General features: G+C 44.5%; 1 protein-coding gene across 3 annotated transcripts; it reads right to left on the bottom strand.

Moving 5' to 3' along the window:
• On the bottom strand, positions 1-27,473 carry emsy (EMSY transcriptional repressor, BRCA2 interacting). Of its 3 annotated transcripts, none has more exons than XM_041893702.2 (20): positions 26,866-27,473; positions 24,989-25,097; positions 24,752-24,851; positions 24,532-24,606; positions 24,228-24,403; positions 23,464-23,613; positions 22,992-23,251; positions 22,537-22,780; positions 22,055-22,279; positions 21,755-21,904; positions 20,838-21,011; positions 14,858-14,994; positions 14,310-14,486; positions 6,415-6,604; positions 5,899-6,072; positions 4,882-5,040; positions 3,338-3,501; positions 2,023-2,574; positions 882-1,310; positions 1-708 (listed from the first exon to the last, which is right to left on the bottom strand). In XM_041893702.2, the coding sequence occupies exons 1-20, from the start codon at positions 26,866-26,868 to the stop codon at positions 505-507; spliced, it is 3,852 nt and encodes a 1,283-aa protein (XP_041749636.1). In that variant the 5' UTR covers positions 26,869-27,473; the 3' UTR covers positions 1-504. The 3 variants fall into 3 exon arrangements, with proteins under 3 accessions (XP_041749636.1, XP_041749638.1, XP_041749639.1); XM_041893704.2 differs by having other exon boundaries at positions 24,989-25,085; XM_041893705.2 differs by having other exon boundaries at positions 24,989-25,082.
• Between the last annotated feature and the right edge of the window lie 194 nt (positions 27,474-27,667).

Genomic DNA, 27,667 nt, shown 5'->3' with positions numbered 1-27,667 from the left:
CAGGGTTGAACGTAGTTTATTTATTTACTTGTTTGTATTCATCTTTTTCTTCCAACAATTGTTCTTACCAACTGTTTCAACTTCAAAGTGCTAATTCCTCAAGGGTTACTACAATCACTTTATGGTCAACCATTATTGTCTGTGACAAATCTTAAATCACTGCACTGTATGTGCCCACTATAAACAAACTGAAGTAATCTGAAGGCTATCAGACTGATTTGATACAAGCCAGAAACTCAAACTGTACTATCATGTATTCAAATTTACATTGTCCAAGGCGACCAAATAAAAAATGGTGTTCAACAAATGATCTAATTAAATATCGTTATGCAAATACCGCATTTATCACAGATTTGTGTCCTCTTGCCGTGAAGTCATTAGGGTCCTAACTAAGTCAGGAGGTAACCACAAGTCACTGTGATGACCCTAATCACCCTCATCTATGATTCATCCCTGTCACACATCGTGTGTGACGTGACGGAGTTGACATGTGTGATGGTGGTGTCACTGGGACTGGTCGGCGCTGCCCTCCTCCATGGGGCTGACAGCGGTGGCCTCGTCGTTGCTGCTGCTGTCCACCTCCTGCTCCACGACGCTCTCCTCGTCCAGCCGCTGGCTGGTGTAGTCTGTGATCTCCAGGAAGCCACTGGGCTCCACCACCACGTTGGACTGGCTGGAGTCTGGCATGATCGAGTACCGAGGGATAACCTGGGGGGGGGGGTAACGGGTGTTATTAAGCTTTTATTGTCTATAGATGTTAAAAGCTTAGATGATGACTGTTGTCCTATAATAAACAATGTTTAAGAAATGTTAATCATATGACTCAATTAGTAAGGCGTTGCTATGCTATAACAGAAATCTTTGAAATCACACAAATGTACCTCAATGACGTCCAGGTCTTCTTTGCCCTTGGCCGCCAGGCCCTGGTTACGGCTAAACTGGCCGTGCTGGGGCTTGGCGTGGGATGAGTGGTGCAGGGAGGCCCCCGAACTGCTGATGACCGGGCCTGAGCCCCCCAACACACCCGAGTCTCCCCCTGCCCCCACGCCCTTCCCGTAGGGGCTACAGTCGCTGGATGAGTCCACAACCATTGGCTCGGCGCTAGGGTCGATCTCTGCTTCCATCATGGAGATCTTGAGGATGTCCGAAACGGTGGGCTTCTCGCCACCAGACGGGCCCGAGCTGCTGGGCTCAGCGGGACCCAGCTTGGCGGTGGCCTCGCCACTGCTGGACACGGGCGGGGACTGGTGGCTGCTGCTACCGCCAAAGGTGATTTTGGTGACGCTGGCACCCTGGGTGATGATTGGTGGCTGTGTCGGGGTGGGGGGGGAGAGAGACGGAGAGACAGAGAGAGAGAGACATAGCAACAGAGAGAGAGAGAGAGACAGAGAGAGAGAGACAGAAAAAACGGATGTGGTTGGAACTATAGAATATATAATTAATAAAAACAGACATCGCCATTCAAGTCAACGTTCTGTAATAGGTAAACCAGCGGCCATATTAAATGTACCCATGAGTGTTACAGTCAAATTGCATTGGTCTGAAAGGTCTTCCCCTTTCATTTTTATGGTTGGAACTAGTGTAGGGCATGGGGAAATTCTACAGACCCAGGTGCCCCTTTTGAATGAAAAACAATGGGAATTTCTTTTCAGGTTTTGTCAGGCTCCCTGCGCTGCTGTACAAATAACACTGATCTGATTGGAAGGGAATTGAGCTTTGTGGCACAGTGCCCAGAGCTTTGTCTTATCTCTTTGATCTTAAAAAGCCCCATCAAGGGACAGGTGCTGTGAATCAGAACAAGATTTACATGTATGGAATGTGTACTTGGTGTAAATACTTTTAAATGTTTATTTGCCCTCCATCTAGAGGGCAAATAAAGTTTAAATGTAGTTCTATTCTAAAGCATTATGGCACAATACATCTGACCGTTGATGATTCACTGTGTCAACCTGATCTGTCCCGGACCAATAAATCAACTAGTTACTGGGCCCTGGAGGTCCATCAGAGAGGGATGGTGCTCACCAGGCTTGTGGGAGGGGTCTTGTCTGCACCCACCGGGTGGTGGGCCTGCAGGGGTGGCGGCTGGGACAGCTGTGTGTGGATGGGCCTGTGGTGGGAGGTGGGCGCCTGCTGCAGCTTGGGGAGCTGTGGGGTGAGGGAGGGTGGCTTGGTAGGGGTGCCCAGGCCAACCAGCTGGGGGGATCCCGAGGCAGAGGAGGGCCTCTCCTTCAGGCTCTGCCCTGGAGCCTGGGGCTGGTACTGCTCTTGGAGCTGGGGTGGCTTCTTCACCAAGGTGGAGGACGAAGGCTGGCTCATCTGGGGCTTGCTGTGTAGCTGTGGGGGTTGGGTGGAGTGGGGCATGTGTCTGCCCTGCTCTGACTGGGACTCAGAGTGTGACTGGCCTTGGGGGGGGGGGAGTGTGTGGTGCTGGGGGGCAGAGGGCTGGGCTGCAGCGAGTTGGATGGAGCGGTAGAACAGGCCCGTCTGGGGGTCCAAGGTGTCTCCTTCCAGTTCGCCCTCCTCCATCACCGTCTCCTCTGCCTGCTTACTGTGGATAAGCTGGCCCTCTGACGCCTGGAATGACATTGTACTATCATTGAGACTAGTGGCATATATGGATATACAGATAACTGCCAAAATAAAAGGAAACACCAAAGTGTCTTAGGGCATTGGGCGACCATGAGCCAGAACAGCTTCACTGCACCTTGGCATAGATTCTACAAGTGTCTGGGACTCTACTCTATTTGACACCATTCTTCCACGAGAAATTCCATCATTTGGTGTTTTGATGATGGTGGTGGAAAACCGTCTCAGGTGTCACTCCAGAATTTCACATAAGTGTTCAATTGGGTTGAGATCTGGTGACTGAGACGGCCATGGCATATGGTTTATATCATTTTCATGTTCATCAAACCATTCAGTGACCACTCGTGCCCTGTGGATGGGGACATTGTCATCCTATGGGGACATAGGCATGGTAGCCAAAATAATGGCCTGCCCAGGATTTTTATACATGGGCCTAAGCATGATGGGATGTTAATTGCTAAATTAACTCACACTACACCTGTGTGGAAGCACCTGTTTTCAATATACTTTGTATGCCTCATTTACTGAAGTGTTTCTGTTATTTTGGCAGTTACCTGTATTTTGGTGCATATTGATATACTAGTAGGCTTACCCAATGAACAGTGAGATAGCGCATGTTATACTGCATTACCTATACTATATCATTTGAAAAAAATAAACAGCCTGATTTGATAAACATAGGAAAAGAATACAAAGACTAACATGTATTTGTGATTTTTAAGTTAATATACTAGGTAGGCTTTTGTCTCACCAGTTGGACAATACGTGTGACGGTGACCGCAGAGGAAGTTGGGATGGATTTGACCACCATGGGGGTGTGACCTGTGCTCTTTGAGGGCGCCCCCAGTTGCTGGCTAGCGGACATGACCACGTCCCCCCCGCCTCCAGAGGATGGTCCGACCCAGCTGGCTTTAACTGCACAAAGAGGGATCATCATAAGTTAGGCTTCCATCCAATTGGCGACAGATTTTCATGCGAATATTCTAAAATCCACCTAAAAACAATAAGCGCATTTTCCCACCAGAGGGGTGTTTCCATTAAATTGACTTGTTGCAGATAAAAGGATGTGCGTGATGACGTAGTGCACATAAAAATACCTTGTGGTTAAATTCCCATGTACCCAATTTTAAAATAGTTAAATGGGTTTCCATCGCATTTTCAACTCTACTGATGGTTTTGTCACAATAACATTTTTGTTATATAATGAGTGTGCCCACTCTGGTATTGGCACGTGCGCTCTAGCCAACAGCTGGCAGACACAGTACAGTGTCCACAGATAGCACTGTTGGCTAGAGTGCACATATAGCCTACATGATGAGATCATTATGGACAAAAGAAACAAGATTATTTTTATTTGTCAAACGGCAGCCAAGCATCGGTCATCATGTCACCAGAATAAGACCCTCAATATTTAATGGAAAGAAGCATCAAGCTCATCACCTTGCACTTTCACCACCCTCTGAAGTTCATCGTGACTTATTTAATCTGTATCCCAATAAACTGCATGTTTTCCCGACGAGTCGTAGTGGGAGGACCACACAACATGTCATCGCGTGACTCCTAGTTTAATTCGATATGATGGCTATTATATCAATATTTGCGCATAGGTTTCCACCGACATTTATCGCATAATTCATTTTCCCAACACAAGAATATCCCACCTTGTCTAGTGTATTTTGTTTTGCCTGTCATGACATTTTTTATCTGACTACTTTACTCGCATAACAAGGTTGGATGGAAACCTGGTTCTAAACATGGAATTACTTTGCATTATTTCGAGCCATTCTTTAGTGAGTACAGCTAAGTATAGAACAGCCTGCTGTTTTTTCACTTTGCTTATTTCAGCGTGGTTAGGGCGAGGGCTACGATTGTGTGTAAACCCCTGAAGAACACGAGTAGAAAAGTGTATTATTTTACATCCATGGTGTAATATCATTATTAAGGGGTGACTAACTATGACATACATCAATGTATTTCGTAATGAAACAGTATGAAAAGAAAGTGAACAACATATCACTTTGGGGATCTTTTAAGTGTCCTCCTAAAGTGATGACAATAGGCTGTATAATGGCAATTTATAAAATCTGAAAAACAAAAAGGTAAAACAGATTATAGTGTCTTGGCTGTGTGTAATGCCCAGGGAGAAATGTTTCAGTGAGCTCGCTTCCCAAATGGCACCCTATCCCTTATATAGTGCACTACCTTTGAACAGGGCTGGACCTTAGTCAAAAGTAGTGCACTATATAGGGAATAGGGTGCCATTTGGGAGGCACCCTGAGTGGTCAGGTCATGTACCGGCAGTGATGTATTCAGTGGATGGTTCAGTCTCTACAGTGGATGTCCCGGGGGAGCCTGGGTTCTGCTGCTTGTTGTCCTGGGCCATCTGAAGGGGCACAGCCATCTGGCTCAGGTCTATGGTGTGCTGCCTGGGCTTGGCCTCACCCGTTTCCTTCACTGTAAAAGCAACAGAGACTGTCACCATCAATCATCAAAATAAACAACTACTCCATTTATATTGTAAAGACGCGGGACGACAAAGTACGTCGCTTATATGTGAATTCGGAGCAGTCTGACCTCACGTCGGACACTTTTACATCCGATTCTCCCAGAGAATCCTGTCACCTGACCTGCTAGCAGGCTGTGTTTGAGTGAAGCCACGGGGACCATTAATCGCACCGGTAATAAATTGTGTGTCGGCTCGTGTGTGGAAAAACTGAGGTGTCGGGAGCTGGGGCTTTCTTCCCAAGTCGTTTGTATTAAAATTCATGTTTGAGGGGCTGCAGTGTCAGGATATTCGCACAGCACTAACACACCTAATTCAACTAATCGTGGTGTATAAATTAAATATCCACATTAATTGAAATCAGGTCTGGTACATAACCCTGCCAAGATTAGCCAACCCTATCACTATAGCAAGGACTAGATAGGTGCAATATGGCGATGGCGCCATCTAGTTTCTATCTGCAAATACTAAAAGGGGGATGTTTTTGTATATCAGGCATCAGTTGCACTCAACACACAGTCATGCACTCAACACACAGACCATATATAACAACAAACAGCTTTTTACAAGAAGTCTCTGAACGGTCCACAGCAGTAAAGATTACAAAGGGGAAGTGGTTTGGAAAACCCCCAGAGTTCTTCCCCTGACTGTTGGGATAGAATCCCAGCCATAATAACAAGCCCTATTAACAGGTGACTAGCCTTGTTGCCAGGAAGATAACTCAGTTTCTGAATTGAAATGGAATTGACCCAAACCCTGTTAAGTGGGGTGATAGTTGCCATGGTGATGGCGGTCAGTCTGTCAGTCACCTGTGGTTTGCTGCAGCTCCAGCAGGGCCTTGATGGTCGAGGTGGCCGACTGGGTCAGGTTCCCTGTAGACACGTCCTGGTAGATGATAGTGGGGCCGGACTCCACCGACACTTCATGCTGCTCGGCCCACTCCTGCCCTCTGGAGGAGATGATGTGCACTACGGGCTGGGAGTCTGACCGGTGACAACAACCAAAACAAGTCATGTCATGTGAAATTGGGCAGATTCCCTTTACATTCCAGTCGATGTGGGAATTAAATTGGACATGGCATTCAAATAAAAGGGAATTGAAATAATTATATTATGCGAGTGGAGCTTTTTACCATTTGAAAGTGAAGGGAACTTAGCTGAATACTTGTGAGAATAGACACACTTTCATACTACGGCTGAAGTAGTCAATAGCTGTGTGAGACTACAATACACAGTTTTAACTTGACTGTCCTTTTTGTTCCCGTAGTTAGGCTGCAGACTATATTATGTATTTCTTGATTTGTGATGTGGAGTGCCACAACGTACCGTGACTGCTGCCGTGGGAGCCTTCGGCGGGCGGGGAGCTGCCCTCAGCGATGCCACCTGTCACGTCCTTCAGCGCCCCCTCCTGTGCGTCAGCCACCCTGGACGCCTGCTGCAGTGTCTCGCTCACCAGCTGCCTGGTCTGCTCGCTCAACACTGCCGTCTGGAAGATGGGCTTGGGCTTGATCAGCACCTGGACAGGAATAAATGGTTAATAAACGTTCTTCAATATTACACACCTAGAACGGGCTCAGTGAATGGCACCAGAGAAAGATAGTTTTCGTTTCTCCATAAAGTAAAGGCACAGCTGAGACCATTGTCAAGTGTCCTGGTATTCCATTTTTACATCATATAGTTCATTAATGTGCCTATTTAAAGCGGTATGGTCTTGCTATCCTAAAGCTACAACATTGACTTGATGTCTTAAAGCTACACTGACCTGATGCATTGGTAATTCATAACAGAGGTTGAAATACACAGTGCATTCGGAAAGTATTCAGACAACTTCCCTTTTTCCACATTTTGTTACGTTACAGCCTTATTCTAAAATTGATAACATTATAACTTTTTTTAATCAATCTATACACAATACCCCATAATGACAAAGCAAAAAAAAAGTTTTTTTTATATATATACAGTGGGGGAAAAAAGTATTTAGTCAGCCACCAATTGTGCAAGTTCTCCCACTTAAAAAGATGAGAGAGGCCTGTAATTTTCATCATAGGTACACGTCAACTATGACAGACAAAATGATTTTTTTGTGATCATTTTGACCTCACGGGGTGAGATCTTGTGTGGAGCCCCAGATCGAGGGAGATTATCAGTGGTCTTGTATGTCTTCCATTTCCTAATAATTGCTCCCACAGTTGATTTCTTCAAACCAAGCTGCTTACCTATTGCAGATTCAGTCTTCCCAGCCTGGGGAAAAATCATACGTTTCCTGTAGGTCTTGACCAGGTTTGCACACACTGCAGCAGGGATTTTGGCCCACTCCTCCATACAGACCTTCTCCAGATCCTTCAGGTTTCGGGGCTGTCGCTGGGCAATACGGACTTTCAGCTCCCTCCAAAGATGTTCTATTGGGTTCAGGTCTGGAGACTGGCTAGGCCACTCCAGGACCTTGAGATGCTTCTTACGGAGCCACTCCTTAGTTGCCCTGGCTGTGTGTTTCGGGTCTTTGTCATGCTGGAAGACATTTACATTTTACATTTACGTCATTTAGCAGACGCTCTTATCCAGAGCGACTTACAAATTGGTGCATTCACCTTATAGCCAGTGGGATAACCACTTTACAATTATTATTATTTATTATTTATTTTATATTATTATTATTTAAAGGATTAATGTATCCTATCCCAGGTGTTCCTTAAAGAGGTGGGGTTTCAAATGTCTCCGGAAGGTGGTGAGTCACTCCGCTGTCCTGGCGTCGTGAGGGAGCTTGTTCCACCATTGTTCCGCCAGAGCAGCGAACACTTTTGACTGGGCTGAGCGGGAACTGTGCTTCAGCAGAGGTAGGGGAGCCAGCAGGCCAGAGGTGGATGAACGCAATGCCCTCGTTTGGGTGTAAGGACTGATCAGAGCCTGAAGGAACGGAGGTGCCGTTCCCCTCACAGCTCCGTAGGCAAGCACCATGGTCTTGTAGCAGATGCGAGCTTCAACTGGAAGCCAGTGGAGTGTGCGGAGGAGCGGGGTGACGTGAGAGAACTTGGGAAGGTTGAACACCAGACGGGCTGCGGCATTCTGGATGAGTTGTAGGGGTTTAATGGCACAGGCAGGGAGCCCAGCCAACAGCGAGTTGCAGTAATCCAGACGGGAGATGACAAGTGCCTGGATTAGGACCCGTGCCGCTTCCTGTGTAAGGCAGGGTCGTACTCTCCGAATGTTGTAGAGCATGAACCTACAGGATCGGGTCACCGCCTTGATGTTAGTGGAGAACGACAGGGTGTTGTGAGTCCATCATTACTTTAAGACCCAGCCACGACCCATCTTCAATGCTCTTACTGAGGGAAGGAGGTTGTTGGCCAAGATCTCGCGATACATGGCCCCATCCATCCTCCCCTCAATACGGTGCAGTCGTCCTGTCCCCTTTGCAGAAAAGCATCCCCAAAGAATGATGTTTCCACCTCCATGCTTCACGGTTGGGATGGTGTTCTTGGGGTTGTACTCATCCTTTTTTTCCTCCAAACACGGCGAGTGGAGTTTAGACCAAAAAGCTCTATTTTTGTCTCATCAGACCACATGACCTTCTCCCATTCCTCCTCTGGATCATCCAGATGGTCATTGGCAAACTTCAGACAGGCCTGGACATGCGCTGGCTTGAGCAGGGGGACCTTGCGTGCGCTGCAGGATTTTAATCCATGACGGCGTAGTGTGTTACTAATGGTTTTCTTTGAGACTGTGGTCCCAGCTCTCTTCAGGTCATTGACCAGGTCCTGCCGTGTAGTTCTGGGCTGATCCCTCACCTTCCTCGTGATCATTGATGCCCCACGAGGTGAGATCTTACATGGAGCCCCAGACCGAGGGTGATTGACCATCATCTTGAACTTCTTCCATTTTCTAATAATTGTGCCAACAGTTGTTGCCTTCTCACCAAGCTGCTTGCCTATTGTCCTGTAGCCCATCCCAGCCTTGTGCAGGTCTACAATTTTATCCCTGATGTCCTTACACAGCTCTCTGGTCTTGGCCATTGTGGAGAGGTTGGAGTCTGTTTGATTGAGTGTGTGCACAGGTGTCTTTATACAGGTAACGAGTTCAAACAGGTGCAGTTAATACAGGTAATGAGTGGAGAACAGGAGGGCTTCTTAAAGAAAAACTAACAGGTCTGTGAGAGCCGGAATTCTTACTGGTTGGTAGGTGATCAAATACTTATGTCAAGCAATAAAATGCAAATTAATTACTTAAAAATCATACAATGTGATTTTCTGGATTTTTGTTTTAGATTCCGTCTCTCACAGACCTCTACATGCTTTGTAAGTAGGAAAACCTGCAAAATCGGCAGTGTATCAAATACTTGTTCTCTCCACTGTGTGTGTGTATGTGTGTGTGTGTGTGTGTGTGTGTGTGTGTGTGTGTGTGTATATATATAGATATATATAGCTCAAAAAAAATAAAGGGAACACTTAAACAACACAATGTAACTCCAAGTCAATCACACTTCTGTGAAATCAAACTGTCCACTTAGGAAGCAACACTGATTGACAATACATTTCACATGCTGTTGTGCAAATGGAATAGACAACAGGTGGAAATTATAGGCAATTAGCAAGACACCCCAATAAAGGACTGGTTTTGCAGGTGGTGACCACAGTCCACTTCTCAGTTCCTATGCTTCCTGGCTGATGTTTTGGTCACTTTTGAAATGCTGGCGGTGCTTTCACTCTAGTGGTAGCATGAGACGGAGTCTACAACCCACACAAGTGGCTCAGGTAGTGCAGCTCATCCAGGATGGCACATCAATGCGAGCTGTGGCAAGAAGGTTTGCTGTGTCTGTCAGCGTAGTGTCCAGAGCATGGAGGCACTACCAGGAGACAGGCCAGTACATCAGGAGACGTGGAGGAGGCCGTAGGAGGGCAACAACCCAGCAGCAGGACTGCTACCTCCGCCTTTGTGCAAGGAGGAGCAGGAGGAACACTGCCAGAGCCCTGCAAAATGACCTCCAGCAGGCCACAAATGTGCATGTGTCTGCTCAAACGGTCAGAAACATACTCCATGAGGGTGGTATGAGGGTCCAACATCCACAGGTGGGGGTTGTGCTTACAGCCCAACACCGTGCAGGACGTTTGGCATTTGCCAGAGAACACCAAGATTGGCAAATTCGCCACTGGCGCCCTGTGCTCTTCACAGATGAAAGCAGGTTCACACTGAGCACGTTACAGACGTGACAGAGTCTGGAGACGCCGTGGAGAACATTCTGCTGCCTGCAACATCCTCCAGCATGACCGGTTTGGCGGTGGGTCAGTCATGGTGTGGGATGGCATTTCTTTGGGGGGCCGCACAGCCCTCCATGTGCTCGCCAGAGGTAGCCTGACTGCCATTAGGTACCGAGATGGGATCCTCAGACCCCTTGTGAGACCATATGCTGGTGCGGTTGGCCCTGGGTTCCTCCTAATGCAAGACAATGCTAGACCTCATGTGGCTGGAGTGTGTCAGCAGTTCCTGCAAGAGGAAGGCATTGATGCTATGGACTGGCCCGCCCGTTCCCCAGACCTGAATCCAATTGAGCACATCTGGGACATCATGTCTCGCTCCATCCACCAACACCACGTTGCACCACAGACTGTCCAGGAGTTGGCGGATGCTTTAGTCCAGGTCTGGGAGGAGATCCCTCAGGAGACCATCCGCCACCTCATCAGGAGCATGCCCAGGCGTTGTAGGGAGGTCATACAGGCACGTGGAGGCCACACACACTACTGAGCCTCATTTTGACTTGTTTTAAGGACATTACATCAAAGTTGGATCAGCCTGTAGTGTGGTTTTCCACTTTAATTTTGAGGGTGACTCCAAATCCAGACATCAATGGGTTGATAAATTTGATTTCCATTGATCATTTGTGTGTGATTTTGTTGTCAGCACATTCAACTATGTAAAGAAAAAAGTATTTAATAATATTATTTCATTCATTCAGATCTAGGATGTGTTATTTTAGTGTTCCCTTTATTTTTTTGAGCAGTATATATATATATATATATATATATATATATATAACACACACACACACACACACACACATACACATACATATATACATACATATATATATATATATATACACATACACATACATACACACACACACACATATACACAATACCAGTCAAAGGTTTGAACACACCTACTCATTATTCAAGGGTTTTTCTTTATTTGTACTATTTTCTACATTGTAGAATAATAGTGAAGACATTAAAACGATGAAATAACAAATATGGAATCATGTAGTTACCGAAGTGTTAAACAAATCAAAATATATTTTATATTTCAGATTCTTCAAAGTAGCCACCCTTTGCCTTGATGACAGCTTTGCACACTCTTGGCATTCTCTCAACCAGCTTCATGAGGTAGTCACCTGGAATGCATTTCAATTAACAGGTGTGCCTTCTTAAAAGTGAATTTGTGGAATTTCTTTCCTTCTTAATGTGTTTAAGCCAACCAGTTGTGTTGTGACAAGGTAAGGGGGGGTATACAGAGGATAGCCCTATTTGTGAAATACCAAGTCCATATTATGGCAAGAACAGCTCAAATAAGCAAAGAGAAATGACAGTCCATCATTACTTTAAGACATGAAGGTCAGTCAATCTGGAAAATTTCAAGAACTTTGAAAGTTTCTTCAAGTGCAGTCGCAAAAAACATCAAGCGCTATGATGAAACTGGCTCCCATGAGGACCGCCACAGGAAAGGAAGACCCAGAGTTACCTCTGCTGCAGAGGATAAGTTCATTAGAGTTAACTGCACCTCAGATTGAAGCCAAAATTAATGTTTCACAGAGTTCAAGTAACAGACATCTCAACATCAACTGTTCAGAGGGGACTGTGTGAATCAGGCCTTCATGGTCAAATTGCTGCAAAGAAACCACTACTAAAGGACACCAATAAGAAGAAGAGACTTGCTTGGGCCAAGAAAAATGAGCAATGGACATTAGACCGGTGGAAATCTGTCCTTTGGTCTGATGAGTCCAAATTTGAGATTTTTCGTTCCAACCGCCGTGTCAGTGTGAGACGCAGAGTAGGTGAACGGATGATCTCCGCATGTATGGTTCGCACCGTGAAGCATGGAGGAGGTGGTGTAATGGTGTGGGGGTGCTTTGCTGGTGACACTGTCTGTGATTTATTTAGAACTCAAGACACAGTTAACCAGCATGGCTACCACAGCATTCTGCAGTGATACGCCATCCCATCTGGTTTGCACTTAGTGGGACTATCATTTGTTTTTCAACAGGACAAGGACCCAAAACACACCTCCAGGCTGTGTAAGGGCTATTTGACCAAGAAGGAGAGTGATGGAGTGCTTCATCAGATGACCTGGCCTCCACAGTCACCCGACCTCAACCCAATTGAGATGGTTTGGGATGAGTTGAACCGCAGAGTGAAGGAAAAGCAGCCAACAAGTGCTCAGCATATGTGGGAACTCCTTCAAGACTGTTGGAAAAGCATTCCTTATGAAGCTGCTTGAGAGAATGTCAAGAGTGTGCAAAGCTGTCATCAAGGCAAAGGGTGGCTACTTTGAAGAATCAAATACAATTATTTAGTGTAGAGCTGCTGACTAACGGAGAATAAACTGTAAGCTATAAAAACAAAGAGAGTTGCACACTCCATATGTATAACCTCCCAGTAATTTATTGGGTAAAGAAAAACACCAATGGTTCGGCATCACTGTGCCTTCTTCTGTGAACAGGTCTTATCAGCGTACACCCAATATGTTCCCCCTGTTTATGATGCTTATAATGCATTATGGTTGAACCAAAAGATTATATGTAACAAAAATATTTAATGAAATTGGAAATATTTAAATAGGTGAAATTAAATTAAACAATGTATGTTGATTCTAATATTATGCTAATGCTAACAATGGCATAATATATTCAATATGCTGTGGGCGATTGTCTTTTAACAGTTTCGCTCAATTCATTCTAATCAACCTATCAAATACGACACACCCCTCACTCTTGTCATTGGTTGCACTAATTGCACTGTTCGTCTACATAATCTGGTTCAAGCATTCATGACATTACCCTGAAGAAGGCACAGTGATGCCGAAATGTTGGTGGTTTTTACCCAATAAATTACTGGGAGGTTACACATATGGAGTGTGCAACTCTCTTTGTATTTATAGCTTACTTTGAAGAATCTAAAATCTAAAATATATTTTGATTTGTTTCACACTTTTTTGGTTACTACATGATTCCATATGTGTTATTTCATAGTTTTGATGTCTTCACTATTTTTCTACAATGTAGAAATGGGAGAGGGAGAGGCGAAGGTCAAGTCATGCGTCCTCTGAAACATGACCCGCCAAGCTGCGCTGCTTCTTGACACCGGCTTGCTTCACCCGGAAGCCAGCTGCACCAATGTATCGGAGGAAACACCGTTCAACTGACAACTAGTCAGCTTGCAGGCGCCCGGCCTGCCACAAGGAGTCGCTAGAGCGCGATGAGCCAAAGAAAGCGCCCTGGCCAAAATCTCCCCTAACCCGGACGATGCTGGGCCAATTGTGCACCGCCCTATGGGACTCCCGGTCAAGGCCGGCTGTGACACAGCCTGGAATCGAACCCCAGCCTGTAGTGATACCTCAACATTGCGATGCAGTGCCTTAGACCGCTGCGCCACTCCAGAGTGGAAACTGGTTTTTAGAAATTTTAGCAAATTTATTACAAATAAAAAAAACAGAAATACCTTATTTACATAGGTATTAAGATCCTTTGCTATGAGACTCGAAGTTGAGCTCAAGGTGCATCCTGTTTCCATTGATCATCCTTGAGATGTTTCTACAACTTGATTGGAGCCCACCAGTGGTAAATTACATTTGCAAAAATGTCTAAAAAACCTGTTTTTGCTTTTTCATTATGGGGTAGTGTGTGTAGATTGATTAGAGGAAAAAAACAATTTTATCCATTTTAGAATAAGGCTGTAATGTAACAAAAAATGTGGGAAAATTCTGAATACTTTCCGAATGCACTGTATCCAAGACAAAGAGCTTTGAGTACGAAATGATCTCGTTCACACGACTCGTTGAGTGGCTGAGACACTCCGGGGTGAAGTTTCCCCAGGGTACAGACAGCTCTAGGATCAGCTTCCCCAACCCTAACCTTAACCATTAGTGGGTTAAAGGCAAAACTGACCCAAGACCCAGCGTCTAGGGGCAACTTCACCCTACACTGACTGAGACAGCGCTGGACTGTTACTGACCTGGGTCTTGCCCTGCTGGCCGTACACTATCTTGGTGGGAATGATCTTGGTGGTGGTGGTGGGCTGCACCACGGAGCCCATGCCTTTTGGCTGGGTCACGATCATCTTGGTGATGGGTCTGGAGGCTGTGATGATGGCTGGCTTGCACCCCGGCACACCCTGCAGGGTCTTCTCGCCCTGTGGCACAGAGGCATTCATATTTAAGATGTGTACCCAATGGCACCCTATTCCCTATATAGTGCACTACTTTTGACCAGAGCTTAAGATGAATGTACTAACTGTAAGTGGCTATGAATAAGAGTGTCTGCTAAATGACAACTGAAAACATTAACATGTAAATTCAGTGGGATGCATAATAGGGACCTGAAAGCAATAGACTGCTCAGAGGGAAAGGCTAAACTAGAACTACCAATAAACTTGTTTTGGGGTCAATACATTTGGCCACTTCTGAAATATAATAACTTATAATCTAGATAAATAAAATCTAACATCACAAAATGGCTTAATTAAAATGGTTTCATTTATAATAACAATCATGTTGAACTGACCCCTGCGTTCAACAGCGTGGTGACCACATTCTTGCCAGGCAGGCCCTGGATGGTCGTTGCTTTGCCAGTGGTCTTCTGCACCACGATAACATTGGGCTTGGACGTCATAGGAATGGTGGTTATCTTAGTTGTTGTACCTGCAATGGAGGGGCAAAGAACATCTAAACATTGGAGTAGAATGGCCCGTACTGAAGAGCTAAGTGACTTTCAACGTGGCACTGTCATAGGATGCCACCTTTCCAACAAGTCAGTTCGTCAAATTGCTGCCCCGGCGAACAGTAAGTGCTGTTATTGTGAAGTGGAAACGTCTAGGAGCAACAACGGCTCAGCCGCGAAGCGGTAGGCCACACAAGCTCACAGAACAGGACCACGGAGTGCTAAAGCGCGTAAAAGTAATCTGTCCTCGGTTGCAACACTCACTACCGAGTTCCAAACTGCCTCTTGAACAACGGTCAGCACAAGAACTGTTGTTGGGAGCTTCATGAAATGGGTTTCCATGGCAGAGCAGCCGCACACAAGCCTAAGATCACCATGCGCAATGCCAAGCGTCGGCCGGAGTGGTGTAAAGCTTGCTGCCATTGGACTCTGGAGCAGTGGAAAGGCGTTCTCTGGAGTGATAAATCACGCTTCACCATCTGGCAGTATGACGGACTAATCTGGGTTTGGCATATGCCAGGAGAACGCTACCTGCCCGAATGCAATGTGCCAACTGTAAACTTTGGTGGAGGATGAATAATGGTCTGGGGCTGATTCGTGCTATGCCACTTAGTTCCATTGAAGGGAAATCTGAACTCAATGACATTCTAGACCATTCTGTGCTTCCAACTTTGTGGCAACAGTTTGGGGAAGGCCGTTTCCTGTTTCAGCATGACAATGCGCCCGTGCACAAAGCGAGGTCCATACAGAAATTGTTTGTTGAGATTGGTGTGGAAGAACTTGATTGGCCTGCACAGAGCCCTGACCTTTGGTATGAAAAAATAGAATAACGTATGCACTCACTAACTGTAAGTCGCTCTGGATAAGAGCGTCTGCTAAATTACTAAAATGAAAAGTGTAATGAATTGGAACGCCGACTGCGAACCAGGCCTAATTGCCTGACATCACTAATGCTCGTGGCTGACTGGAAGCAAGTCCCTGCAGCAATGTTCCAACATCTAGTGGAAAGCCTTCCCCGAAGAGTGGAGGCTGTTATAGCAGCAAAGGGGGGACCAACTCCATATTCATGCCCATGATTTTGGAATGAGATGTTCGACAAGCAGGTGTCCACATACTTTTGGCAATGCAGTGTGTGTTTACACACACACACATACATACATACATACATACATACATATATATATATATATATATATATACATACATACACAGTGGGGAGAACAAGTATTTGATACACTGCCGATTTTGCAGGTTTTCCTACTTACAAAGCATGTAGAGGTCTGTAATTTTTAATCATAGGTACACTTCAACTGTGAGAGACGGAATCTAAAACAAAAATCAAGAAAATCACATTGTATGATTTTTAAGTAATTCATTTGCATTTTATTGCATGACATAAGTATTTGATCACCTACCAACCAGTAAGAATTCCAGCTCTCACAGACCTGTTAGTTTTTCTTTAAATAGCCCTCCTGTTCTCCACTCATTACCTGTATTAACTGCACCTGTTTGAACTCGTTACCTGTATAAAAGACACCTGTCCACACACTCAATCAAACAGACTCCAACCTCTCCACAATGGCCAAGACCAGAGAGCTGTGTAAGGATATCAGGGATAAAATTGTAGACCTGCACAAGGCTGGGATGGGCTACAGGACAATAGGCAAGCAGCTTGGTGAGAAGGCAACAACTGTTGGTGCAATTATTAGAAAATGGAAGAAGTTCAAGATGACGGTCAATCACCCTCGGTCTGGGGATCCATGCACGATCTCACCTCGTGGGGCATCAATGATCATGAGGAAGGTGAGGGATCAGCCCAGAACTACACAGCAGGACCTGGTCTATGACCTGAAGAGAGCTGGGACCACAGTCTCAAAGAAAACCATTAGTAACACACTACGCCGTCATGGTTTAAAATCCTGCAGCGCACGCAAGGTCCCCCTGCTCAAGCCAGCGCATGTCCAGGCCCGTCTGAAGTTTGCCAATGACCATCTGGATGATCCAGAGGAGGAATGGGAGAAGGTCATGTGGTCTGATGAGACAAAAATAGAGCTTTTTGGTCTAAACGCCACTCGCCGTGTTTGGAGGAAGAAGAAGGATGAGTACAACCCCAAGAACACCATCCCAACCGTGAAGCATGGAGGTAGAAACATCATTCTTTGGGGATGCTTTTCTGCAAAGGGGACAGGACGACTGCACCGTATTGAGGGGAGGATGGATGGGGCCATGTATCGCGAGATCTTGGCCAACAACCTCCTTCCCTCAGTAAGAGCATTGAAGATGGGTCGTGGCTGGGTCTTCCAGCATGACAACGACCCGAAACACACAGCCAGGGCAACTAAGGAGTGGCTCCGTAAGAAGCATCTCAAGGTCCTGGAGTGGCCTAGCCAGTCTCCAGACCTGAACCCAATATAATTTTTTTGGAGGGAGCTGAAAGTCCGTATTGCCCAGCGACAGCCCCGAAACCTGAAGGATCTTGAGAAGGTCTGTATGGAAGAGTGGGCCAAAATCCCTGCTGCAGTGTGTGCAAACCTGGTCAAGACCTACAGGAAACGTATGATCTCTGTAATTGCAAACAAAGGTTTCTGTACCAAATATTAAGTTCTGCTTTTCTGATGTATCAAATACTTACATCATGCAATAAAATGCAAATTAATTACTTAAAAATCATACAATGTGATTTTCTGGATTTTTGTTTTAGATTCCGTCTCTCGCAGTTGAAGTGTACCTATGATAAAAATGACAGACCTCTACATGCTTTGTAAGTAGGAAAACCTGCAAAATCGTCAGTGTATCAAATACTTGTTCTCCCCACTATATATATACACAGTGAGGGAAAAAAGTATTTGATCCCCTGCTGATTTTGTACGTTTGCCCACTGATAAAGACATGATCAGTCTATAATTTTAATGGTAGGTTTATTTGAACAGTGAGAGACAGAATAACAAAAAAAATATCCAGAAAAACGCATGTCAAAAATGTTATAAATTGATTTGCATTTGAATGAGGGAAATAAGTATTTGACCCCTCTGCAAAACATGACTTAGTACATGGTGGAAAAATCCTTGTTGGCAATCACAAAGGTCAGACGTTTCTTGTAGTTGGCCACCAGGTTTGCACACATCTCAGGAGGGATTTTGTTCAACTCCTCTTTGCAGATCTTCTCCAAGTCATTAAGGTTTCAAGGCTGACGTTTGGCAACTCGAACCTTCAACTCCCTCCACAGATTTTCTATGGGATTAAGGTCTGGAGACTGGCTAGGCCACTCCAGGACCTTAATGTGCTTCTTCTTGAGCCACTCCTTTGTTGCCTTGGCCGTGTGTTTTGGGTCATTGTCATGCTGGAATACCCATCCACGACCCATTTTCAATGCCCTGGCTGAGGGAAGGAGGTTCCCACCCAAGATTTGACGGTACATGGCCCCGTCCATCGTCCCTTTGATGCGGTGAAGTTGTCCTGTCCCCTTAGCAGAAAAACACCCCCAAAGCATAATGTTTCCACCTCCATGTTTGACGGTGGGGATGGTGTTCTTGGGGTCATAGGCAGCATTCCTCCTCCTCCAAACACAGCGAGTTGAGTTGATGCCAAAGAGCTCGATTTTGGTCTCATCTGACCACAACGCTTTCACCCAGTTCTCCTCTGAATCATTCAGATGTTCATTGGAAAACTTTCTTGAGCAGGGGGACCTTGCGGGCGCTGCAGGATTTCAGTCCTTCACGGCGTAGTGTGTTACCAATTGTTTTCTTGGTGACTATGGTCCCAGCTGCCTTGAGATCATTGACAAGATCCTCCCGTGTAGTTCTGGGCTGATTCCTCACCGTTCTCATGATCATTGCAACTCCACGAGGTGAGATCTTGCATGGAGCCCCAGGCCGAGGGAGATTGACAGGTCTTTTGTGTTTCTTCCATTTGCGAATAATCGCACCAACTGTTGTCACCTTCTCACCAAGCTGCTTAGCGATGGTCTTGTAGCCCATTCCAGCCTTGTGTAGGTCTACAATCTTGTCCCTGACATCCTTGGAGAGCTCTTTGGTCTTGGCCATGGTGGAGAGTTTGGAATCTGATTGATTGATTGCTTCTGTGGACAGGTGTCTTTTATACGGGTAACAAACTGAGATTAGGAGCACTCCCTTTAAGAGTGTGCTCCTAATTTCAGCTCGTTACCTGTATAAAAGACACTTGGGTGCCAGAAATCTTTCTGATTGAGAGGGGGTCAAATACTTATTTCTCTCATTAAAATGCAAATCAATTTATAACTTTTTTGAAATGCGTTTTTCTGGATTTTTTTGTTGTTATTCTGTCTCTCACTGTTCAAATAAACCTACCATTAAAATTATAGACTGATCATTTCTTTGTCAGTGGGAAAATGTACAAAATCAGCAGGGGATCAAATACTTTTTTCCTTCACTGTATATATATATATATTGTATTTTTTTGAAAAAAAAAATATATATATATATATATATATATATATATATATATATATATATATATATATATATATATATATATACACATACATACACACACATACATACATACACATACACTACCGTTCAAAAGTTTGGGGTCACTTAGAAATGTCCTTGTTTTTGAAAGAAAATCATTTTTTTGTCCATTAAAATAACATCAAATTGATCAGAAATACAGTGTAGACATTAATGTTGTAAATGGCTATTGTAGCTGGAAACGGCTGATTTGTAATGGAATATCTACATAGCCGTACAGAGGCCCATTATCAGCAACCATCAGTCCTGTGTTCCAATGGAACGTTGTGCCAAGTTTATCATTTAAACTGGCATTCTTGAGACTAGTTGAGTATCTGGAGCATCAGCAATTGTGGGTTCGATTACAGGCTCAAAATGGCCAGAAACAAATAACTTTCTTCTGAAACTTGTCAGTCTATTCTTGGTTCTGAGAAATGAAGGCTATTCCATGTGAGAAATTGCCAAGAAACTGAAGATCTCCTACAACGCTGTGTACTACTCCCTTCACAGAACAGTGCAAACTGGCTCTAACCAGAATAGAAAGAGGAGTGGGAGGCCCCGGTGCACATCTGAGTAAGAGGACAAATAGTGTCTAGTTTGAGAAACAGGCGCCTCACAGTTCCTCAACTGGCAGCTTCATTAAATAGTACCTGCAAAACATCAGTCTCAATGTCAACAGTGAAGAGGTGACTCCGGGATGCTGACCTTCTAGGCAGAGTTGCAAAGAAAAATACATATCTCAGACTGCCCATCTTAATCTTTTCTTTTTATTGGCCAGTCTGAGATATGGCTTTTTCTTTGCAACTCTGCCTAGAAGGTCAGCATCCCGGAGTCGCCTCTTCATATCCGCGTCGTCTATGAGTTTCTAGTAGATAGATCATATGGTTTAGGAAAAAAATAGCATAATTATTTATTTTTTAAACATTTAATCAAGAATGACGTCATCTGCAATTTACTCTGTAACGCTTCCAACTATTGACTTATTTCACAACTTCCACCAGTTCGGCCCCAAAACATTTACAACAAAGACATACTAAAATAACAAAAAATGTATTACATACAGAAACCTTCATATTAAACAGCAACGGTATTCACAAAGTTGATAGGTTATACTTAGGACAATGTTTGACAGCTTTGGGATTCTATTTTTTTTAATTTTTTTATTTTTTTTACATGATTTTATTATTATTATTTATATAACATTACATGTTATGTAAATTACTTAAAATCCTTGAAAGTATCTGAAATTCCGGTAGTTAACTGGTAATTGTAAACGTTACTAGTAAATATCCCCCACCCCCCCACCCTTTGAAACACTAGAGAACTATCAAACTCACCAGACACAATGTTGCTGCTGATGATCTTGCCGCCCAGTGTGGCTAGCGACTTGGGGACCACCGTGATGATGCTGCCGCTGGTGGTCTTGACATAGGTGGCACCACTGGTTGACGTCGCAATCCTGGCGCCAATGGTGGGGCTCACAGTGGGCCTCGAGTATGTGGCCTGAGTGCCTGCACAAAATCAATATTTTTCTCAATTTAAAGGAAAACAATTGACGGGGCCTTGCTTAGCACAATTGTACTTCTTCATATCAATATCTAGTTTCAAGTTAATGTCACATGCACAAGTACAGTGAAATGCCTTTCTTGCAAACTCAACCCAACAATGCACAAAAATAATAACAATATATTACTAGAAAAAAAGCACAAGGAATAAGAAATACACAATAAAGTAAGTAAGCTAGAATAAAGGATAAAAACACAGGAGTACTCCTAAACAATGAATTCATCAAATTGAAAATCAAGCAATCTATTTTTGATTAAACTATTGTCCAAACTAGTGCTGACATCTACTGTCCTTGTGTTTTATTTACATGTTCGGATGACAGTTCTGTCTGTTTTGTGAGTTTAATGTTGGTGCATTTACACCGAGTATTTACCCTGGTGTTTTACCAAAAAGCCTCAGACTTTTGTGTTTCCACCTCCACAGCCTGGCTCCTGGGACTCACTGGGCCATGGCCTCAGTGGACCTGCTCTAACTTGGGGCCAAGACAAAGCCGCTGGGGCTTTTCTGGCAGCAGTTACGTAACAATGGCTAACTGTGAACATCGATGCCTTCCCACAAAGCAACTGTTTTGATTATGCAGAGGTCAGCCCTAGCTTTGGAAACACAGTTTACCTAGTACAACATCAGGGTGTATACACAACTGTAACACTGGTGTTACAGTCGAAAAGCAGTATGTGAGAAGGCACACCTGTGGGCTGGGACACCAATTTGGTGGTCATGATGGCCCCGTTGCTACTGACAACCATGATGGGGGAGGAGCTGCTGCTGGGCATGCCTACAGAGGAGGGCTTGGGCAGGATCTTACTGGGCTGCATCTGCTGGGTGATGATTTTCACACCTACAGGTACAATTAGACAAATAATTAATTAAATACATAATTAAGATTCTCTGTACACTTGCACAAATGCACACTCATTAAAAAGACAATGGTGGACCTCAGGGTAGAGTACTAACACCAGTAGGTTTGTGTATCGCGCCGTGTGCTCACCTGACTCCTGCTTAATCTGGATGGTGGGTTTGCAGCCGGGAGGAGTGGTGGAGGTCTGGGTCTGGCCCATGGTGCCGGCCCCCATGGGGGAGCCCTGCTGCAGCTGCTTGGGGGACTGCTGGTGCTGCTTGGGGAACTGGGCCAGAATCTGGGTTGGAGAGCCCACCATGGTCTTAGGAGAGGGGAGCCTGGAGGAGGCCACTTTCATGCCCGTCGACGAGCCACCTAGCACAGGGAGAGGAGGACAAGCAATAGTGGTCAGTTTCAAGGCCCAATCAGAAACACACAATTCACAATTCCAGTTTCAATTCAATTTTGTATACAAGACAAAAGTATATCTGAAAGGTCTTGGTAGCTAGAATAAGACAACCTTAGTCTCTAAATTGGGCGAAGGCTGGTAATAAATCCTGAGTAAACAAACTCTTTGAAAACACTGCAGGAAGGAACACATCTAACATCTATTGCAGGACACTCAAACCTACCCTGCGCTATCGTTGACATGACCACAGACGGGCTGGAGGAAACCATGGTGGTCACAGCGACCGTGTTGGTGGCCGAGGAGGGACTGGAGCTGGCCGGGATGAACACTGTCTGTTTCTGGTTGGCCGAAGTCAGCATGGAGGTGGACACCAGCTTGGACATGGCCGCCGCGTAGTTGTGGGAGTGAGACTTGGACAGGATGTTGGGAACGAAGTTGGAGCTTGGAGAGGTCGTCACAATGATCACCTGACAAAACATACATTATACAGTAAGCTACACAGCCACTTACAATCAAGTTCATGTACACAATCCCTTACAATCAAGTATGCAATCACTTACGATCATTCAAACATATTCAACCGTTCCTATATTATTTGGCTCACACTCACTATATTGACTATTTGCCTATAGAACCAAAGGCTTTATGCAGAACTCTGGTCAGCTTTCTCCTGCTCACCTTCTGTGTGGTGGTATTGGTGGTCTGGGTGGTGGGCTTGGTGAAGGTGATCTTGACGGGGGACATGTGCGGCGGCAGGGAGTTGGCGATGCTCTGCATGATGTTGCTCATCTTGGGGCTGCCGCTCACTGGCACGGTGATGGTCTTGGACATGGGCGGGGCCACTTTGGCCACCTCCTTCAGCACCACAGGGGAGGAGCTTGAGGAGTTAGTCCGCCTCCGCTTACGCGGCTTCTCGTCCTCATCCGAGCAGCTCACACCTGGGAGAGAGAGCGAGAGAGAAAGAAACATACAGACGGAGACAAATGTAAAATGAGAAAAATAATGCAGGGATACATTGACAGACTTTCACGTTCTGTTTAGGGAGTTTCCCTCTGGAGACCCCTAAACCAATGCAACATTCTTAAATAACACATATTTTTCTTTCCGAAGTAAAAGAATAAACAAATATGGAATCTGTTCTGACACTCACTTTTCACATAGACGGTGCTCCCGCTGGGCAGCACCACCATGTTTGAGGCAGGGCTGGCCGGACGGGGGGATTTCACCGTGGCTGCTGCACTGCCGCTGGGCGCCGTGGCACTGGTGGGGGTAGTGCTTGTGTAGGAGTAGCAAACAACCACTGCAAACAAATAACCATACTTCTTATAAAATACACTATAAGGAGACATAAGTAATTGATTATTTATGGTCTTCCTTCTGCTTCAGTTGATGTTGCAGGTAGAAAGTTACTCCTAACTAATTATACAGAGCCAGATGACGTAAAATAGGGTCTAAGCTACAACATTGGCTAATATTTTAAGAAGTCTGAGTTTACGCATTTTTAGATAATTGACGTTTAAGGTAGAAAAAAAAAATATATATAGTTAAAAACATTTCTCCAATAAATTATAAAATAGTTTGAAAACCCTGTTTGTAAGCTTTTAAATTATATCAAATCTCAACCGTTTATCTTTTCCAGTGATGAAGACATGGATGTCTCATGGTATGGTGGGGGTACGCAAAATAGGTCAACTTTGAGCACCTTCATCTATTGAATGTTTTGCCATTCAGGTTCAAAAAGTATATTTACAATGGGCAAATATGTATGGAAGGTTTAGTTCAAATCAAAAGAGGTGCTGTCAAAAAGTGAATGAATTCAAATGGATTAACCCTCAGGTTAAGCTTAGGAGTAAGGTAATGTGATCCTAGATCTGTGGTTAAGGGCAATTTCCACCTTGAGCTGTCTGATCTTACCTTCTTTATTTCCTGTTTCGGCGGGCAGCAGAAGCGAGGCGTTCTGATTGGCTGTGGCGCTGGCCACTGCGTTGGCTGTCACGGTGAAGGCCGTCTGGGGGACCAGTCTGGGCATCAGCGGGACCAGCCGACGTCCCTCGATGGACCACTCTGAGGAGCTGTTGGGACCTGACATACTGTGACAAGACAGAGACAATTGTCATGGTAAATGTATGATAAATTGAGGGACTGATGTATGTGGTAGTAGGTCATAATGTGTATGTAGTTTTAGTATTGATCATCTTGAGAGGGTAACTTGACTTACTGATAGGCAATAGTGGTAAGGCGCTCATCATTGACTGCCCTACGGACCTCGGCACGATGACGTTCTGTTGAAATGCTGTGGGAGACAACCATACTGTATTAGCAAAGAAAGTATGAGCAATTAAGTCACAAGCTGAGTTTGTTTTCACTAAGAAAAGGGCCCCATATTTCATAGGTTCCTCTAGCTATGAGAAAAATATACAGTGACTTTGCTGGTTTACCTGAGGACTTTAGTGAGTTCTCCAAGGAGATCCTTCTTATCCTTGGTGAGGTCGCCTTGGGCTCGCAAAGCACTGATAACACCGGCGTACGCCTCCAGCTCTGTTGAAACAATACGGTTTATCATTAAAAACAACTTTCACTCTGAAATAGCAGTAACATTTGGGGGTTTTGAAAGTGACAAATCACTTCATGCATAAGGCAAGCCAGAGAGGCCGGAGAAGTTGAAAGGCACTTACCAAGTTTACGGAGGATTCTCTTACACTCATCCCTGCCCAAGTCAAGGAGGGTGGGCCACACCACAGGCATGGTGCCGGGCAGCTGCGGTTTCTCCTGCTGAATCATCAACTACATTGAGAGCGAGCAGAAGAGGAGAGGACATGGCAAATAAGTAATCTTCTAGATTATCCATGCACTACAAATCCTTTATTTGAAATATGAATACGTTTCTCCAACTCTTAGTGTAAGGGTACCTTTCACATACAAAGTAATGGTGGAAGAAGGTCCAGCACTGTGTACCGATAAGTCATAATATATCAGAACTGGATAATGCAATATGGACATGTCAGTAATAGAAGTTCCATATATGGATATTATTAAACCATAAACAAGCACGGCCAGCAGCTTCCAAATTTACATTTTAGTCATTTAGCAGACGCTCTTATCCAGAGCGACTTACAGTTAGTGAGTGCATACATTTGTATTTTTCATACTGGCCCCCCGTGGAATCGAACCCACAACCCTGGCGTTGCAAATGCCATGCTCTACCAACTGAGCTACATCCCTGCCGGCCATTCCCTCCCCTACCCTGGACGACGCTGGGCCAATTGTGCGCCGCCCCATGGGTCTCCCGGTCAAGGCCAGCTACGACAGAGCCTGGATTCGAACCAGGATCTCGAACCAGGATCTCTAGTGGCACAGCTAGACCACCGCGCCACTCGGGAGATCAGGATTGATACAAGCTAGTTAACTAACCTAAGCCACCTGTCTATTATTATTAGTAAACTTATTCTCAGAGCTGGTACCAATGATGTGTATAAACCCTGGATTGCTGATGTTATGTAATGGCCAATGAGAGGCTTTGAAGCCACCTGTCGGCCATATTGGTACTCCTAAGAAGGCGCAGTCCTCCATAGAAATGAATGGAATTCTACAGTATTCAATCAAATGTTTCAAGGACAAAATTACATGTATTTAAGTATTGATTTGTTGTAGTGGGGACAGTGTAACATTAGTATTCTCAAAAAAATAATTGCTTTGTGTAGTATGTTTTAATACATTTTTATGTTCAGTTCACATATCATTTGTAATTATGCATTAAGGTGTCTATAATGGAATATACTTGTCAAAAACGAATGTAGAATAAAAGCATTTCTATTGCTTCCAAAATCGTTATTTTATTATTATTATTATTTTATTTTTTTACAATGGAGGAGCACCAAATGGGACACACTTTTAAGAAGTGATTTTCGTAGCAGGTTAGGAGAGCACTAACCTTTTCGCTAACCCTAACCCTTTCCTAACCTTAACCTCAGTCTCCACAACCTGCTGCGTAAATTCTCCTAACCTAGTACGGAATGGAAGTGGCGTGAAAAGAGTGTATCGTACCAAAATGGCTGCGCGGTAGCTTCAAAACAGCGCCCCCTGTCAGTCTTCTAGGGTTAATACATATCATTGGTTGGTACCTGTTGACATGCTTTCAGTAAGAGGTTTAAATACTCTTTCAGTTCTACCATCTAGATATCATTGACATGGAAGAAAACGCTTTCAGTAGCCTAGCTAAACAGTGACACTATGTAACTAGAAGTAGCCTACGGGTGCCAAATGACTTACTCTGCTTTGCAAAACCAGCGTTACTTAGCCTACACAACATTAGCGAGGTAACGCGTTAACTACATTGAGAGTGCGTGACAAAAACTCAAAATACAACATTACAGCAAATAAAATATATATTCGTATAATATCTAACACTAAGATAAACTATGTTTGCATAGATCTAGCTGCTATCAAGCATTTCAAGTTGTGCAAGCATCCCCCTGGGAGTAAGCTAACGACGTTAGATAGCTAGCTACAGTAGCTATTCGGCTAGCTGGGAGCTTTCCTTCTTCCAACTTACCATGCAGTGTTGAGACGATTGCAACGTCGTTATGACAGTCCTGATTGAACGGATCAATAAATGATTACATATTAATCCAATGGAAGTTGCACCCACCAAAATATGAAAAATATGTTTTTCTTTACTGAGGATCCACCTCAGTTCCCTAGACCTTCAATTCCGCCATGATTGAACAACGCCAAAACACTTGGGCCTAAAATAATGCTGTCCAAAAATAAACCTGGATTGGTTTGACATGAATTTGAATTGTTTCGATCAAATATGGATAAATTTGGGAATCTATAACCCCCTAATTTTTACATATGGAATAATAATGAAAAACCCATACAGGTAATACCCAAAGACATAAATCCAAATAGGCGCTTTTTCTACCACTTTTTTTTTAGGACCCATTGACGTCATTGTTGGCATTCTTTGTGCACGGGTTTTGGCATTGGTCCTCACTAGTTACCACAGCCACAAGTGATAAATCCCGCCCATTTATACAATTTCTCTCAAATGTTATTTTAAACAGGTTGGGTTGGAGGTGGCGTTTTTTCGAGTGTCGAATTTGGTCAACAAAAAAATGACAGCCCGCCTTTCTGCTTTGTGGACAACGACTCCCATTGTGTGGAGAGACGTATCTTGTCAGCATATCCATCACAGGAGGTTGGTCCCCTGTAGCTCAGCTGGTAGAGCATGGCGCTTGCAACGCCAGGGTTGTGGGTTCGTTTCCCCCGGGGGGCCATTATGAAAATGTATGCACTAACTGTAAGTCGCTTTGGATAAGAGCGTCTGCTAAATGACTGAAAATATTTTTTTT

Source organism: Coregonus clupeaformis, chromosome 13 (genome assembly GCF_020615455.1).
Source record: "Coregonus clupeaformis isolate EN_2021a chromosome 13, ASM2061545v1, whole genome shotgun sequence".
In the NCBI taxonomy this organism is placed as follows: Eukaryota; Metazoa; Chordata; class Actinopteri; order Salmoniformes; family Salmonidae; genus Coregonus; species Coregonus clupeaformis.
This window is presented reverse-complemented; position numbering and strand designations above follow the sequence as displayed.

Excerpts from the sequence above, each read along its gene's own strand:
- emsy (XM_041893702.2), bottom strand. Across the intron at positions 24,852-24,988 it reads GAGAATCCTCCGTAAACTTG|AGCTGGAGGCGTACGCCGGT; the intron begins GTAAGTGCCTTT and ends TTGTTTCAACAG. Across the intron at positions 22,781-22,991 it reads CCAATACCACCACACAGAAG|GTGATCATTGTGACGACCTC; the intron begins GTGAGCAGGAGA and ends ATGTTTTGTCAG.